General features: G+C 35.5%; 2 protein-coding genes across 8 annotated transcripts in view; one reads left to right on the top strand and one right to left on the bottom strand.

Annotated features, from left to right (window-relative positions):
* The window catches only part of LOC126751778 (uridine phosphorylase 1), a 453,502-nt gene that overhangs the window by 259,460 nt on the left and 177,189 nt on the right, over positions 1–16,853 (top strand). The window lies entirely within an intron of this gene.
* The window catches only part of LOC126751772 (acetylcholinesterase), a 454,065-nt gene that overhangs the window by 299,476 nt on the left and 137,736 nt on the right, over positions 1–16,853 (bottom strand). For all 7 annotated transcript variants that reach the window (XR_007665922.1, XM_050462297.1, XM_050462295.1 and 4 more), the window contains 2 exons: positions 8,738–8,901; positions 6,258–6,421 (listed from right to left, as the gene is read on the bottom strand). Coding sequence is in view for 6 of the 7 variants with exons in the window: in XM_050462297.1 (XP_050318254.1) it covers positions 6,258–6,421; positions 8,738–8,901 (328 nt within the window). In the remaining variant the exon portion in view is untranslated. The remainder of the gene's footprint in view (positions 1–6,257; positions 6,422–8,737; positions 8,902–16,853) is intronic.

Here is a 16,853-nt window from a genome sequence, read left to right as displayed (position 1 = left end):
CGTAAAATGGTAATGGTAACCCTTTTCTGAGAAAAATATTATCCACATGGATGTTGCTTATTTTTGTGACAGTGAACTTTTAGCAAAAATCATTAAGGAAGAGCTCACTTCGGATGTAACCGTATATTTCATACGCTTGGAACTTGGTAGGATCAAAGGCTTGGATATACCTTTAGGTTTTCGACCAAAGGATGGAGCTTTTTTATACTACGGATATGAGGTTTGGACGAAGGTCTAATCTAAATCAATTTTATTCATTTTAGACACAAAATACATATTAAAAAACACGCACCCCAATTTCTTTAAAATAACTAACACATACTGCTATATGGTATGTGGTAAAAAGTCAACTGTTTCTTCGAAAATCTTTATGCGGGGCTATAAAAAGTATTCATACGGTTATACACATTTTTGCCACAATGATATAATATTATCATCAAAGAAACATTCTCCGCCAATTTCAATAATATATCTCACAGATTTACCGATATTTTCGGCAAAAAGTCGACCGTACACAATGAGGTTCACATATTCGGTATATGGGGCTTGAAAAGTTGTGTTTCGACTTGAAAAATACAATAAAATTTAATTTTTTTTTCAAAAAAGGCACTGATCTATCGTGATTTGAATTGGATCTTACTTTTTAAATCGTAACTGAGCACTTTTACGGCGTTTAGTCTTTAATTTGAGTCGCAATATGAGGGACTAAATATGGGTTAATTCAATTGAAAACGGACACATCGCTCTAAGAAAAACTACTACATCTCTTTTGAAAATATTTGCGAATAGAAACATAATATTTTATTTCAAAATTAGTAGATATTTGCAAAAAACATCTATCCAAACCAAAATTAACTCAATCGAATACCGAACCTCTAGTTTTCGAGAAAGATTTGAAAACCACACCAAACGGCAACTATTTAATTTATGCAAATTTCATTCGATTTTATTATTGTGGTTGGATTTCATTTATTTCGCCGGTCGCTGGTTCACTTTTCTACTTCAAGCCATTGGATTATCATTAATAATTCGGATCATAAAAGTAGTTATAGGAGGTTATAAAAGTGGATGCGCGAGCGACAAGTGGAGCGGATGCTGAGCGGTGTTGGCGAGTTGTTTCACGCCGAATGTCATTTCGTTATTTCTTTTTCTAGTTTGCACGTTTTGTCCTTTCGTTTACAGCTGCGTTGGTTTCATGTAACGCTTGGCTATGTAAATACATGTACATATGTATGTATACTAACGATGCCTTAGGCCTTTACGTAAAAGGTTAGTGCCTTAGAGCAGTTTTAATTTCGCATACGCATATTTATAAATATTTAACGTTTCTTTTATTGCCTCATTTCTTGCATTCGTCTCTGAATGTTTCAATAATTAATTCACCGAGTTTTATGCTAATACCGTTTTTTATAACCCATTGTAAGCATGTACATATAGTATATTTATACCTGTATGTGTTGAAATGAGGTCTATTTGATATGCCTTTTAGGCATATCTTTTGAGAATAATGTAATCGAAGAAAGCTAGCGCGTTTTTCAGCGCCAAAGTAATACTAAGAGTGGATCTCATAGACAAACATTCATGCATACGATGCCAGCAGCACGTAGACCTATTCAAAGAGCTTCAAAACGAACTGGTATTTACTGTTATAAAGAATATAAAATGAAACATTAAATTTCTGCTATATAAGGGTTAAAATGTAATTTTTAGTCAAATAATCGTCTTACAAATGTTGGATTCTGAGCAATTTTTGGTCGTGAGACCGTGCACACACCTTTCGTAAGCCCAAATGTTCGGCCAAAATGCGATAAATCGATGTTTTGGAGATGTTCAATTCCATGAATGAAGGAATTTCCGGTGATCACCGATTTTGATTGGCCCACATGTTGATCGTCATTTATGTCCTCACGACCACTTTGAAAACGTTGAAACCACTCGTGCACTCTGCTACGGGATAGGCAATCATCGCCATAAACTTGTTTCATCAATTGAAACGTTTCGGTAAAAGTTTTACCAATATTTGAAAATTATTTAATGTTGGCTCTTTGTTCGAAGCGACGAGGGAACAATACAATGAAGCACCAAATATGCACAGCCGTCGACGATAACCGTGGGCAAGAGCCCATCAGAATCAAGGCCAGTAAGATTCTTTGAAAAAGGGATGTTGAGGGCAGTATTCTGTCACCTCACTAGGTAAGAGTGACATCCTACCGAAATAGCTGGCAGGCTAATACTGTTCTCACCTTCACTAGTTTATAAAGGACAACTTTTACAACGTCCGGAATGTTTTGGCTTGAAACGGAAACCCAGGCAAATAAAATGAATTCACCGCAACAACAAAAAAAGAACCTCAACTGAAATAACTACAACGAGACCGCTTTCCGTAGAAATAGCAGAACACTTACATAGGTCCCCTATTCTCATCATCACTCTAAAACAACCGGACAAAAGTGGACCTCAAGGGGAACTCCGGCCACACAAAGACCAACAGCAAAACAAGGAGAAGGAAAGCCAGTAAGAAAGAGTGGAGTGCCACCGCAAAAGGATCTCAAAACTTGCCGAAACATTTTATAACAATGATATACCAAACAAATATTAAAATTATTGACAAGGGAATTCGGGTATATATTAGTTAACATAAAATTTTCAAATTTGTAAAAAAAAATATTTAGTTTTTGTATTCCTTGTTGCGAAGGTTACTATCAGGCTTCAGAAAACCGGCCAGAGATAGACATTCTGAAATTTCACTTTGACTACATTCCTGATAACATGGACTACGTGCCGCCGAGCCTACTGTTAGTGAGGTATTATCCGCGTATTTACCTTCGAGGGATATGTGCATGAAGCAGAATCACTGGAGAGAGGTGCAATGAGTTCTTTCACGGATGGGTTGAAGTTCAAGGAGAAAGTTGAGTGAGACTATTCTGTCGTTAGCCCTCAATCAGTTCTTGTTTCAGACAGTCAGACCAATGTAGTGTATATGTGGAAGCCTACGAGGTAGCAGACTAAAGTTCAAGCATCTCGATTGCCATACGTTTTATGGACCTGCCGAATCAGCTGGAATAGATATTAGCCGCCTCAATTAATTTGTGGCTTTGAAGATATGTGACGGCATCCAGCAAGTTGAAAGTATATAAAATGTTCGGTTACATCCGAACCCTTATCCCTTTTTTACTTGTTTAATGTAAAGTTTTGCAAAAGGTGGCTCTGATCCCTGCAAATAGCAAAATTATAAATCTAAACTTTTTATTTGTTTTCAGCATAAGTTTTTGTGACTGTTGTCGCCGCAAGCGCATATAAAAGATTGGTATTTTAATTAGGGCTCATCGCTGAGTAAAACTTCCAAAAGCGCCCAAATTCTTAGAAATCAACATCCAAACCACATTATGGTTCATTAAAGACCAATAAATTCCAAAAATGTGATGCTCATCTGACCACAATGCCCAAAAAGACATTTCTTTGCAAATCAGCATGAAACATGAAAGATGAGCAACACCTTATACATAACCACACTTAATATCTTTTTTGCTCCCAACTATAGATTAATGGTTTGATTATACGCACCCCATAAATGTATGTAAATTCGTGAATGTTTGCGGTTTTCAACGCTGCAATAAATAATCAATATTAGTTGCAACACGAGCCCACCGCGCGGCATTAGTCATCGACTCAATCTGAATAGGGGCTTGCGCGTGCCATGCGATAACTGGACATATGTATACGCACACATATGTATGTACATTTATAATTTCACGTATGAATATTGATCAATTGTCTTCCCTTTATCAACTTTCTCGAACGCTATTGAGCTCTGAGCTCAGTTAAAACTGAAGTCGCCGCGCTTTGGCAGTCATGAGTCACACGTCCAAGTTTCTGTCGCCAGCAGCAAGCCGCCTAGCACAGCATAAGGCAATTAATCTTGCGTGAGTGATGCCGTTAATTTGCAGCATTTAAATGATTTTTCCTTCTCTTTTGTTTTTGTTTTTTGTTGGCTTTCATTATGCAAATCGTACATACTCGTATGTATTGAAAACGATGCACGATTTATGGCCAGCGCTCAACTCTGAATTCGCATTATTAACATATTGTGATTCTTATTATTGATATTTCATGTTCTTTTTTTATTTTGCTTTTTGGAGAAAAAAAATACCTTAACACAGGTGTCACCGAATTGCAATTGTTGTTGTATCAAACCGTCCTCATTTTTGTAACTAATTTTTTATTATTTTTCTAGAAATTTGACAACAAAGGTATGGCAACCGCATCGTTACCATCATTCAGCCAATTTTGAGTGTCTTTATCATAGCTCCCAGCTTATCGATATTCATGAGCTGCCAGCTGAAGCCTAGAAACTGCGTTTTATTTTTTGTTTTTTTTATTCCAAATTTTTGTGGCTTTAGCATGTTTTGGTTGTTTTGCTGCATTCTCATTAGCAATGCAAATTTTCGATAGTAAATTCTCTATGGGACCCCCGAGAGTTAGTAAGCGCTGCGCCGCACAGTCTGTGCATTTTATTTCTTCGAAAATTTCTTTGTTGACTTGTCAGCTTAATTAATTTATTATGGCTTAGAGCAAGCGTGTGCAGTAAATAAACGCACATGCAGCATTAAGTAGCGAGTTTTGTATAGAATTTTAGATTATATTCGAAATTCTAGATTTAATTTGGTTTACATACGAGCGATTTATTTTTTTCATGTATAGTATATTTTCGTTGCTGCTCTTCGGCAAGCATTCATAAAAAATACTTGAAATCTAGGTGGAAGATGGGTGGCAACGCTTGTTCGGCTATAGATTTGAAAAAATATTTGTATATATCTGAGTGTTCCATAATTTATAAAAATTATATTTTTTAAAGTATTTAAATTTTTTTTAATGTGGCAACCCTTTTCGTGGGAATGGATTTTTATATATTTTTGGAATTTTTTTAATTTTTCAGAAATGCGGAAAAAAATTTTTGATAACATAAAAAGAATTGAAAATGCTTCAATGCTTTTTTTTTAATCTGGCAACCCCTTTTGTAGAAATGGCTTATTATATATAATTGAAATATCTTTAATTTTTCAGAAATGCGGAAAAAACTTTTGATCATATAAAAGGAATTGAAAACTCTCCAAATATGGCAACCCTATTTTATTAATTTCTTGGTAAAAATTATTTTGAGATATTTTAGCACGCACATTTTTCTCTTTTGCGTATTACTGCTACTTTTCAAAAATCATATACAAAAAAAATTCCAATTAATTAACTAAAGTTGGCAACTCTAATTTTGCAATGCATTCGAATATATTTGAAATACCTTTATATTTACGAAAATAAAAAAAAACACATTTATATTTACGACTATAATATTTACAAGCGGCAACTCTGTTTATGAATTGTACAAAATATATTCATAGTTTTCAATTTTATAAAAATTTTGTTTTTTTAACAGTGAAATGTGGCAAACTTCACATATGTATTTCCTTAAATTTTAATTTAAATTATGGGTTTCCTTAAATTTTTCAGAATTTTCATCAACTATTTTCATAACGTTGTAAAATGGCAATCTTTTCTCACATATTTATTGATTATACATTTTTTTAATCGTTTTGGTAAATGTCTATGTAGTAATATATGATTTAACTCATAAAAATTAAAAAAAAAATGTTCGACGAGAAAGATCGAAATTTTTGGTTTGGAAAAAAAAGGTTCAAAATTACTCAAACTGCCAAATAAGGCAACAACAAAGTATATCACCTTAAAATAGGGAAAGTCGGTAATAATATTAAACTATTGAATTTAAAGGAAGAGAGAACACTTTTCAGATCAAGGAACGACTGCTAAAACTCTATTACAACACGCAAGAACTAAATTTTATAGAGAGAATGTTATCTCTGACAACAATATTTTACGATATCTCAATTTAAAAATCAGTTTACTTAAATAGCCATTATTCAAATCGATTTCTATAAATTGAGCAAAAAGTTATACAACTTCAAAATACATACACCCATAGCTCGGAAACCAAGTCTAAAATATGTAAATAGAAACATAATTTGTGGAATTCAGATATAAAAACAAAGGAAAAACTGAATATGAAACCAGTATCTTACAACCAGCCTTTTTTTCAAATGATCTACTGTTATTACTGGTTCTGTTACGAATGAAACCAAATTTTATAAGATTTTCAAAATAAAAAATCAAAATTGTAATGAAACCTTAACACAGTCAACAATTTTACTAAAATAATAATATTTATATAAATATTCGCTACTTACATCCCCATTTTCGGACTTCGCGCAAATACTCATTCCAGAATGCGCAACGTCCTTCCAGTGGGCCACGTTGCAGCTTCTCCTCTTTGTCATCGGTTGAAAAGACATAATACACGGGATCTTTCTTTGTAAAATTTGGCCATTCTTCGCCATCTGCGGCGGGATTGCTGTAAAGCAGAATTTGCATTAAAATTAGCAAAGGTTACTATAACAAAATAATATACATATATTAATACTATACATATGTATATGTATATTATAATATATATATTTTTTAATATATGTATTTATATTGGCGAAGAATCTTTGCTCAAAGTAAAAAGCAAGTTCTTTTCTTGGTCTCCATTATTCACGATTCGCTTGATACAAATTTTGTATTGTTTTATATTCTTTGATAGCCTATCCCTAAACACTTCTCTAAAGCCATTCTTCAAACCTTTAAAAAAAAATTTTAATATTTTATTTCAGTTTTAAAAATATATCGTAGCTTCCCTTTGAAAATGAAATGAAACTAATATAAATTTTTTTGGGATTATCACCTTAAAAAACTTTGATCTACAGATGATTTTTTTTACATACGGGGAAGCATCAAAAGCCGGAGTGCAGAACTTGAATCCGCTAAACCCAAGCTACTTGTAACACCAGACTCGCCCACGGAAACACCTAATTAAATATTGACTTGAAAGCCGATTGACGGTGCAAAATACGCTTCATTCCTGTCATATCTGCTCTCACTGGTAATGATATGCAGCGAACATAAATAAAATGTATAAATGCATATAATATTTTAATATTTTTTATTTCCTCTCTTGCATTTTAAATGTTTTGGAAAATAAAGTTATGAAATTTTTTAAAGAATCCGAAAATTTGAAGAAAAAAAAAACTAAATAGTTCAATCAACATAGGATGACATGTCTACAATTCACGTGAGAGCACTCCTTTTGCGTATTTATGCATCTGTTCTCAGTTCCGTTATAGCGTGGTGTATTTTTCTTCCTCTTCATGGTGTATTGGCATCACCCATCCACTGAGAATGCTCTTTAAACGAAAGCTGCGAAAGTTGAAATCAACTTCTTCTTTCTATAAAAAGCTGCTATTAGAAAGCATCGTGACTATAAATATAGTAGCTTTCCGAGCTTTTCACATCAAAATGAAGCTTTGGTTCAACGCTAGATAAACTTAACGAAAGCCGTGCATACCACCAAAAAAGCTGTATTTAAAAAGCTTTCGTATTTTATACCAGAGAACGTATATGCCGAGCAGAGAACGTATATCAGAGAACGTATGTGACAGAAAAGGCAGAGAGTGTTTGTAATAATACGTTCTCTGCATTAGGTTTGTTAGAAAACCGAAAAGTATTATATCGTCACCTGAAACGTAAAATAACGTAAGAATATTTTCGGAAATTTATAAAGGAAAGAAAGAAACACGTTATAAAATAGAACACGAGTGAAACAAAATTTAAATATTGGTTGAAACTGGGTTATGGGTCCACATATTTGGTACCTAGCGGCTTGAACAGTTTTTATTCCGTTATATTAAATACTTTTTTATTTGTGTACTGGAAAGTGAGAAATTGTGCTATATGGGTTGTTGTCCGATTTCGCCTATTTTAACACTGTGGCATGGAGATATAAAAGGAATTGTGCGTACTAAATTTCGTTGAAATCGGTCTGTTTTTTATCTTACATATTTAACATATTCGTTTGGTAAATATTTTTTGAATGTGTATTTCCTTAGCGTTTTCAAATAAATACTTCTTAAACTTAAGAATGTACCACTTTATATAAAATAATCGTAGGAATAATAAATCAATTGCTCTACTTAAGCTTGCCCATTGCACACACATACATGCGCAAATATAATGCAATGATATGTATTGACGAGTTCACTTAAGAAACGTTAGCTGAACTGCAATCAAACTCAAGCGCAGAAGCGATTCTGTGGATTTGAATAAGTTCGATTCGTTAGTTGAAGAAAATATGAAATTACGAAGAATATATCAAAGTAAATGCATAAAAGGCAGGTAGTTATGGAAAATAAATTTTAATATAAACAAAATTCAATTAACTCAACTTTTTTGCGCTTTAAAGTATGCTACAAAAATAAATAAAAGCACTTGCTTTAAAAGATTTAACTCTGCTGCCCACCGAGGCGTATGAGCAACACAACACAAAAAATCAAGCAAATACTTATAAGCATACAAACACATATAAATTGTCTGCTACGATTCCGCTTGAGGAGTTTACAGTCGAAAACTGTTGCAATTAAAATTGCACTTCAAATCCACTTGCGTCGGCAAATATACTTTCGAGTGCCGGCCACTCTACACTTTTTATTGCACGCCAAAGCCGTATTAATGCTCATAAAGCAACCACCGCAGTGTATGTGTGTGTGTGTGTGTTTGTCTTACTTTTCGAATGCTGTATTGCTATATTATTAACACATTGAAAGTTTCATCAGCAGCGAACGCCAGTACTTACCCAGTTTTAGCAAATTCAATAACGGCATTCAGCATCCGCTTGCCCAGCTCTCGTTCGACTTGCCGATACTGTAGCGATGTATTCAATGGCTGACCGAAGAAGTACTCGATCTCATCGCCGTGCAGTACGCCCATCCACTCACCCCACAGGGAGGTGCTAGTGCGCTGAAAGCAGATAAGTAATATAAATCCATTGTAGTATTGTGGGTTTTTATTGAGAAAGAATAAGAATTATTTTAAAATTGAAGATGATAAGTAATTTTTGTATATATTTTCTGAAAACTCTTAAAGCTAGCGAATAAAATCAATATATTTATTCACATTTATACAATTTTCGTCCAACTTTATGTATAGCCGCAGCTCACACACATTTTGCACATACGTTTTTTAGCTTACATATACATATACATACATATGCCCTAAATAAAAACATTTGTAACTATTTCTGTCCTCACCAGTTAACTTTGTACTTGATTTTGCACTTAAGACCTAAATTATTTGTTCGCTGTTTACCTGTCCATCTAAATTTATCAACCCTCTCCAGCAACACATTTCGCTCAATGACAGTCTCACTCAGACTTTCGAACTTCCCTTCATCATTCCATCGATTGTATTTACCTAATTTCTAATTTCTGCGCTATTTTACTTTTGTTTACGTCTTACTCACACATACATATATTCTATTTAGGAAATTGCTCTACAAAATTGTACAAAATTGTCGACGATTCATATGTGAATTTGAATTTTGGAGGATGCAGTTTGGTTTTTTCGTGAGAAAATTTAATATGGCTGATATTAGAAATTTCTTTCATTTGAATTCATATTTTTGATTTATATATTTATATTATATTTGAACAGGGTGTATTAAGTTTGTCACGAAGTTTGTAACACCCAGAAGGAAGCGTCGGAGACCCTATAAAGTATATATATAAATGATAAGTATGTTGAGCTGAGTCGATTTAGCCATGTCCGTCTGTATATATACGAACTAGTGCCTCAGTTTTTAAGATATCGTTTTGAAATTTTGTAAACGCCATTTTCTCTTCAAGAAGCTGCTCATTTTTCGGAAACTGAACGATCGGAATCAAGTTCTTGTATGGAAAACTTTCACATTTGACAATGGATCTTCAAAAAAGTTGGCACAGGTTCTAAGACAACTATGTAATCCCCGAAGAAATTGTTCAGATCGGTTAACTATGGCATATAGCTTCCATCAAACTGGATACATAGTTACTAAAAGAAATGCACCTATGAAGGGTATATTAGTTTCGGTGCAGCCGAAGTTAACGTTTCTTCTTGTTGTATATAATATTATGAGATTTCACAAGTTTTGGAAAAAAAATATTTGAAATATATTCACCCATATTTTCATATTTCAAGCACTACAAAAAAATAGGTATTTCCGTTTCCCATGACAATCGGATCTAAGTAACCGGAAATGACCCCGATTTTTATCCGACCAAGGACTGCCAACTCGACGCCATGTCATGAAATCACCTCAGGATTGTTTTCTGCCGTTACAACAACAACAACTTGGTCTTTCAAACGTACAGAAACAGACCATCGTCATGGCCCACAAAACAACTAAATGCATTGCTTGGCATACCCCAGATCGTATTATCGCCTTGCAAGAACTACACCTAAAATCAATTAGCCTTTCTGAGTCTGCTTAGAACTTATAAGTCTCTCAATTTCTTAGAGCACCCACCACAATCCAAAGAGAAATTCAGATCTTCATCATATATCAAGGCAGTTACCAACAATTTTGTACACAAAGAAAGGTCAGTTATACTATATAACTCATCTCTTATAAAAGATATGTTCTGTACTTCCTTAAATATTCTCCTTATCAATCATCTAATACGTATCAATTACTCAACGGATAAGTCGAATTACCAAGACATGCTTTCATTACGATGTGAGTATCTGGTACTATGTGGTGAAACTATTAATGATTCCGAATCATAAAAAAAATTTTAACTGGATAAGGTTAAGAAAAACAGTGCAATCTTACATAGTTCATAATAACAATCGATTAGGAATAAAAAATGGAGAGAATAGTAAGAGCATTCGTAAATAGTACATATGTTAGGTTAAGTTAGGTTCGATCGCTGATCCACGGATCGTACTTTGACTGCCTTATGTAGTAAGCCAACTAACTATCGTAACGAACGTATAGCCCTAGTCAGCGACAGTCAAGCGGCACTTAAAGCGAGCCCTGCGTGCGAGATCAACTACTGGTGTAGGAGTATATAGAATGGCTTTAAACTTTATCAGATCGTAACCGTGTGTCCAGTCATAAAGGTATGGTTGGGAATGAACTGGCTGACGAGCTCGTCCGCTCCGCAGAATCCACCAACATGATAGACCTGAACCTTTTATTGCGTTTCATCCCCATTATATACAAGAACTGCTCCGCAAGGATGAAAAAGTGACAAGGGAGAGGTATTGGGAACATCTTTAAGGCATGCGCCAGTTCAAGTTGCTAATGGGTGGTTACAATCTTAGCAGGTTGAAATATGTTATCCATGCGACATAGAGCCTGAAACTCCAGAACACCTGCTAATTGACTGCAAAGCAGAATGTGGACATAGGATAAAGACTCTTGGATCCATGTTTTCAAATAGGGATCAAATCGCCTCAATAGCACCTAGCAGTATATTGGAATTTATCAATATACTGGAGCTACGTGAGTCGTTGCGACTTAGGAGAGAGCACAATAGTCCTTAGGACGCGGTGCAATTATCATTTATTTATCTATATATCTAAAGGTGAAATTATAAAAATAAAACTCCTGTATTCGGTTGATAAAATCGACAAAGCGCCGTTTGGTCACTACAAAATTACTCGATTTCTAACAGTTCGGTGGGATAGTCTTTGATCTCGCAAACACAGAGCAATCAAGGAAGGAGTGTCGAATATTTCCCCTTCGTCTTCTTTCGCACAGCTTCTGTAGCTGGCCTCCGGCAAGTTTACAAGCCTTACAGTGTGAACGCCGATAGGACAATGGTCCATCAAAACCTCCACAACTAGGGAAAGACCAGCTTTACTGAGCGCAAAGAGGTTACTTAATCTCGACTTTGGGCCAACAGAATCTTACGCCAGCATATGAACCGATGGAAGCAGTAAAACAAAGAAATCTAGTAGCAGATCAGAAGAAAAGCGTAGGGCGCCGATCGTAGCCATTCTAAGCATTAGGGTACCTTTCCTTGCCATCTCGTTACCTGCGAATCCGCAGTGGTCTGGCAGTCTCATCCCAAAGCTACTCGATGTAATCGATGATGAGGATAGACACTCCTTAATATGCCTTGAACGCACGTTTATAAGAAATAAGAAATCTACCAGTACCTTAATGATGGCAATCTCGACTTAAAAAAGACTGCAATAGTTAGTAAGTCTGAAACTGAACGAACCTTCACACAAGCTTTGACTCCTCCATAAAGAAGCTTACTATCTCTCTCCTTTACCGGGTTCTACCCACCCACAACTCTTTTGTTTGCATGTGGGTATAAAAAAGCCGTCAGGGTTGGGTGAGTGTGCAGTATATGCAGAAGGGCAATAAGTGCCATGGTTGGTGTGGAGCGCCACTGCTTGAACTGTACCGAAATTCCTTGCCCTCCACTGGACAAAGACTTCATAGAACTTAATGGGCTAGACTATGGCGCCGAAGAACCAGAGGACTGTTTTGGTGAGAGACCACACCTTTTGCCATCGCTGTTCAAGTCTTTTCAACGGGTCGTTGGCGACCATGATCCAAAGGTTATGATCACCAATTCTTGGAACAACACACATCTTTGTATATTTTGAGTATCATACTCTGCAACGATAATAACAATCAATTCTATTCTACTAGTTTCCCACACTGCTCACAAAATAAACATATTTTTAAGTTAAAGTACTCCGACCCCTAAATTAAATAAAAATGTGCGAAAAAGTCAAAATGTCACCACAACAGCAATTGCCTATGTGTAATGATCTGGTAACCTTAACTCAACCACATGTTGACCTGCGGCAATGTCGTTCACTGGCTGGACCAAACAAGTGCCTTCTCTTGCGATATCGCTTACCCACATGTATGTCGAACAGTTAGGCAAACCACAGCAGGGGCACATTACCGTTATAATATTTCTCGCATTTTCATTTAAGCTGCCAGCTCGTAAATATCCGACAAGTTCGTATGGAAGTGTGGTTTGGCGTGTGCGCTTCGCTTCACTCCATATAACAAGGCTCTGAAGATTATGCGCTCGTTTGAGCTTACACACACGGCAAAGTAAAGAGGTTAGCGGCAAAGCTCTCCAGGGGTACACTCTAGCGGTGCGTGTGTTAACTGCTTACTCTACGCAATCTGAGGAAGCTGACTGCCAATGATGTGATATGGTTGTCGGTAGAGCATTAGTTTGCTTATATGAGGAGGTATGTATGTATGTACACTTTATCAGCAGCTAACCAGAAGCTATTAGCTTGTGCTTATTTCAAGGTATACCAGTTGTTGGTTTCCCTGTATGTGTCAATACGCTCAGACTTGCCCACAAAGTGTTTATGTGCCTAAATGTATGCTATTAATTTCGCTTTTGCAGTAATTTAACTTATCTCCTTTAAGCATGCCTGCGCTGTAGCGTGTATTTCGACCACATATCATCTATATCAGTACATCAATGTGCAGACACACTGACCACTCCAAAGCCAGGCTTCCAGGAAACTGTTAAGTAACTTGCTTTAGCTGGCAAATTAGTTGATGACTTCTCAACCGTTTAGTTGTGTTATGGTTTTCAATGGACTTGCCACAATTAAGCCACATTCTAATTATGAGCAGTAAGTTGAAACGCTATTACAATCAGAAAGTAGAAAAGACGTTAACTTCGGTTGCACCGAAGCTATAATACCCTTCACAAACATTAAAAGTTCTTTAAGGAACTTGATTTCGATAGTTCAGTTTGTATGACAGCTATATGCTATAGTGAAAGCACAGAAATCCACGCACAAAAGGAGCATGGGGGTAGGGTAACTCCCTTGCCAGCTCGTCGGTTTCATCGTTACTGCCAAATTCGCTCTGGCCTGACAGTCTCATCCTAAATATACCCGATGCAATCGATGATGAGGTTAGACATTCTTTAATCAGCCTTGAACGGACGGTCAGGCTCACCAAAGTATCTTTTGGGGTGTTACAAACTTAACACTCCTTATTCATGGTATAAAAGCTGAGTGGTTTGTATGCCCTCAGTATCATTGTTATGCCCAGAGTAAAGTTTTCCAAGTTTAAAGTTTACAAATTAAGACTTTATTTACCATGAAATCAACTTTATCGTCATCCAATCAACCGCACCTAATTTAATAAAGATGGAATTACCACCAGTGCATAAGAATGATACTAAGAGCATGCCATTCTTTTGTCGACAACCCTTAAAGTCTACACTGACTTGCAACAATTGGAGCTGTGCCCATCCACGTTATGGAAGATTTTGCGGAAGGATTTTTATTTTGTGAGTGTACAAAATGCAATTCACGCAAGAATTGAAGCTGAACGACTGTCAAGCGCGAAACCTTCATTAGAGTGGCAAAAAGTATTCAGAGAGGATCGCGTGGTCATCGAAAATTTGCCTCAAGCGAGTTGTCCATCCGCCTCTGTTAATCACGATAACATCGAAAAAGTTGAAAAACAGTGCTTGAAAATAATCATAATGGCATCACAGTAATACCATAGGATCTGAGTAAATAGTTTCGGAAATACAGCCTTGAGAACATGTGCGCTCGAAACTGTGAAATCGGTTGGCAAGATTTCTAGAAATTTCAAGAAGTTTTCATTCTTTTGTAAAAATATCTGTTGAAAATTCAAATTTCAGTTTTTTTTCTTCTAAGTTCTCCTCATTGTTGAAAGTTAAGGTTTAACTAAAACACGTAATTTTTCACTTTAAATGATCTTTGAAGGAGTTATTCTGCAAATGCGGCCGCATCTTTTGCTCGCTTGGCGGAATTTAAAATATTTTTTCCCAAAATTTCAGAATTTCTTTGTTAATAGTGTATGTTTGTAACAATAAAAAATTCTAATGAAATATTTAATTTTTTATATAAAAAAAAATTGTTGAGAAAAGGCTGTATTTTACGCGAAGAAACCCATGTAACCCCTTAAGGGGGTATTCTGGTCTAGAAGCATGAATTTCAGGTAATTTTTAAAGTGTCGTAAAAAAGGCAATTAATATTTTTACTATCCATTTTTTTTTACTAGTTATTTGTTAATTTTAGAAGAGTACAGAAAAAATTAAATACTTAAAATACTAAACAATTTCAAAAATGACGAAGTGACGAAATGGGGGGTCTCTAAAAATTTCCACGTGACCCTATCCATGATTTCAAACTCTCCTAGTTATCTGAAACCAAAAACAAAGATTATTAATCTAGAATAATGTCGCAATGGCCGGAACTACAGAAAAGTGGGAAAACATTTTTTTCACAAAATGGCGACTGCCTGAAATAAAAAGTTTTTTTTGATCACTTTTTCTGACTATTTCGAATTTTTTAAAAATAATAAAAATAAAAATTTGGGGATGGCGCTAGTTCCAACCATAGACAAGCCTATAAAAAAGACTCTATAAAAATTTCAAGTAAATCGGTCCAGTAGAACCTGAGAAATCGTGGGTATCGTTCCGAAAAAGTCAGTTTTGAGAAAAACGCGTTTAAAGTTTAGGAGACAGTTCTAGTGAACACGGACGCCACGTCACAAAATCGGCTGTATCTCCGAAAATAAGTCGAATTTTGAAAAATCCTTCCAAGGTCATATTTTTGAAAGTCTAAAGTTTCAAGATATGCAAAAAAATAGATTTTTTCAAAATCCTAGGCGTGGTATTCTTGCCTTAAGTAGGATTAATAGTTCATAACCTGCACTTAAGCGAGATTTTTGATGATATTTTATTCGCAATTTTTTATTTAGTTATTTAATTCTTAAGCTTTAATATTGCGATAAACAATATCTGCTTCAAAAATAACCTTGAAACGTCCTTGAATGCACTTCCTCTGCGACGTAGTTTACTCCTTATTAAGAAATTTCAGACCATAAAAAAATAATTGTTCCAAAAAAACTCATGGCCAAGCATGGCGCGATATTTTGTGAATCCTTATCAACAGGTTTCGAATATATTTTATAGTTTTGTCAAAATTTAAAAAAATTCAACTTTTCGGAAAACTTGTTTATAGTTGACTGAGCGACGTGAACAGTTTGCGCGGGAGTAGATATGTGACTCAATATCTCGTAAACTAACACGCTTGCGATCCAAATGCTTTACAGCGCATGTTTCTAGTATGTTCACATTAAATATATTACTAAATAAGTAAATTTTTCAAACCGCGAAGGAAGATGAACGTCTTAATTTTACGCACACAAGTATCAGAATTAGAGCTACATCAGTTTTCCAAAAGCATATTCTTGAACAATACTTCATTGACTCAGGAAACTTTTGCAAACCTTTCTCTTTTTCAGATATTTATAAGCAACGGATGCAAAGAATTATATGGAGAACTTAAATAAATGAAATATGAAACTTCATCTTTAAAGATATTAATACTTCATTAGTTTTTAAACTATTGTGTTAAATTCGAAGAGACACTTTAACGAACACTTATGATGACTTACTATACCTGTTTTCGCAACACAGGATTCAAAGTCCATAATGACAATCGCTACCATAAGTACTTGCCCTCAGAGGCAATCCCCTGACAAACCATTAAATCAATGCGAACTCCACGACCAATGCAAATGAAAATCGTCGCACATAAATATTCCGGACAGCTGGCAATTTAATGTATTCATTAAGTTTACGTTAACGGCGCTACGAGGAATTGGTGTGATTTGAACAAAAAAACATTAAAAAGGAATCAAACAAAATATCAGCTACGAGCGACAGACAGGAATGCGTGGCGTTGCGTGAGTTATGCATAGAGAACGACCGGCCCCTGGGCAGAGCACCGGTCAGGATGCGACGTGACTACGCGCAAAGTGTGTGAAGCGAAGAGACAATCGATACAGCAAAAAGCAGACTACAATGGCACACAGCAAGTGGCGCAGGCAACGCGATACAATGTCGCAACAGTGAGAATTTCGGTCATTGTCCTTGACCATAATTATG

The sequence above is a fragment of the Bactrocera neohumeralis genome, chromosome 2 (genome assembly GCF_024586455.1).
Source record: "Bactrocera neohumeralis isolate Rockhampton chromosome 2, APGP_CSIRO_Bneo_wtdbg2-racon-allhic-juicebox.fasta_v2, whole genome shotgun sequence".
Taxonomy (NCBI): domain Eukaryota; kingdom Metazoa; phylum Arthropoda; class Insecta; order Diptera; family Tephritidae; genus Bactrocera; species Bactrocera neohumeralis.
The sequence above is the reverse complement of the archived record's forward strand: the minus strand, read 5'-3'. Positions and strand labels throughout refer to the sequence as shown.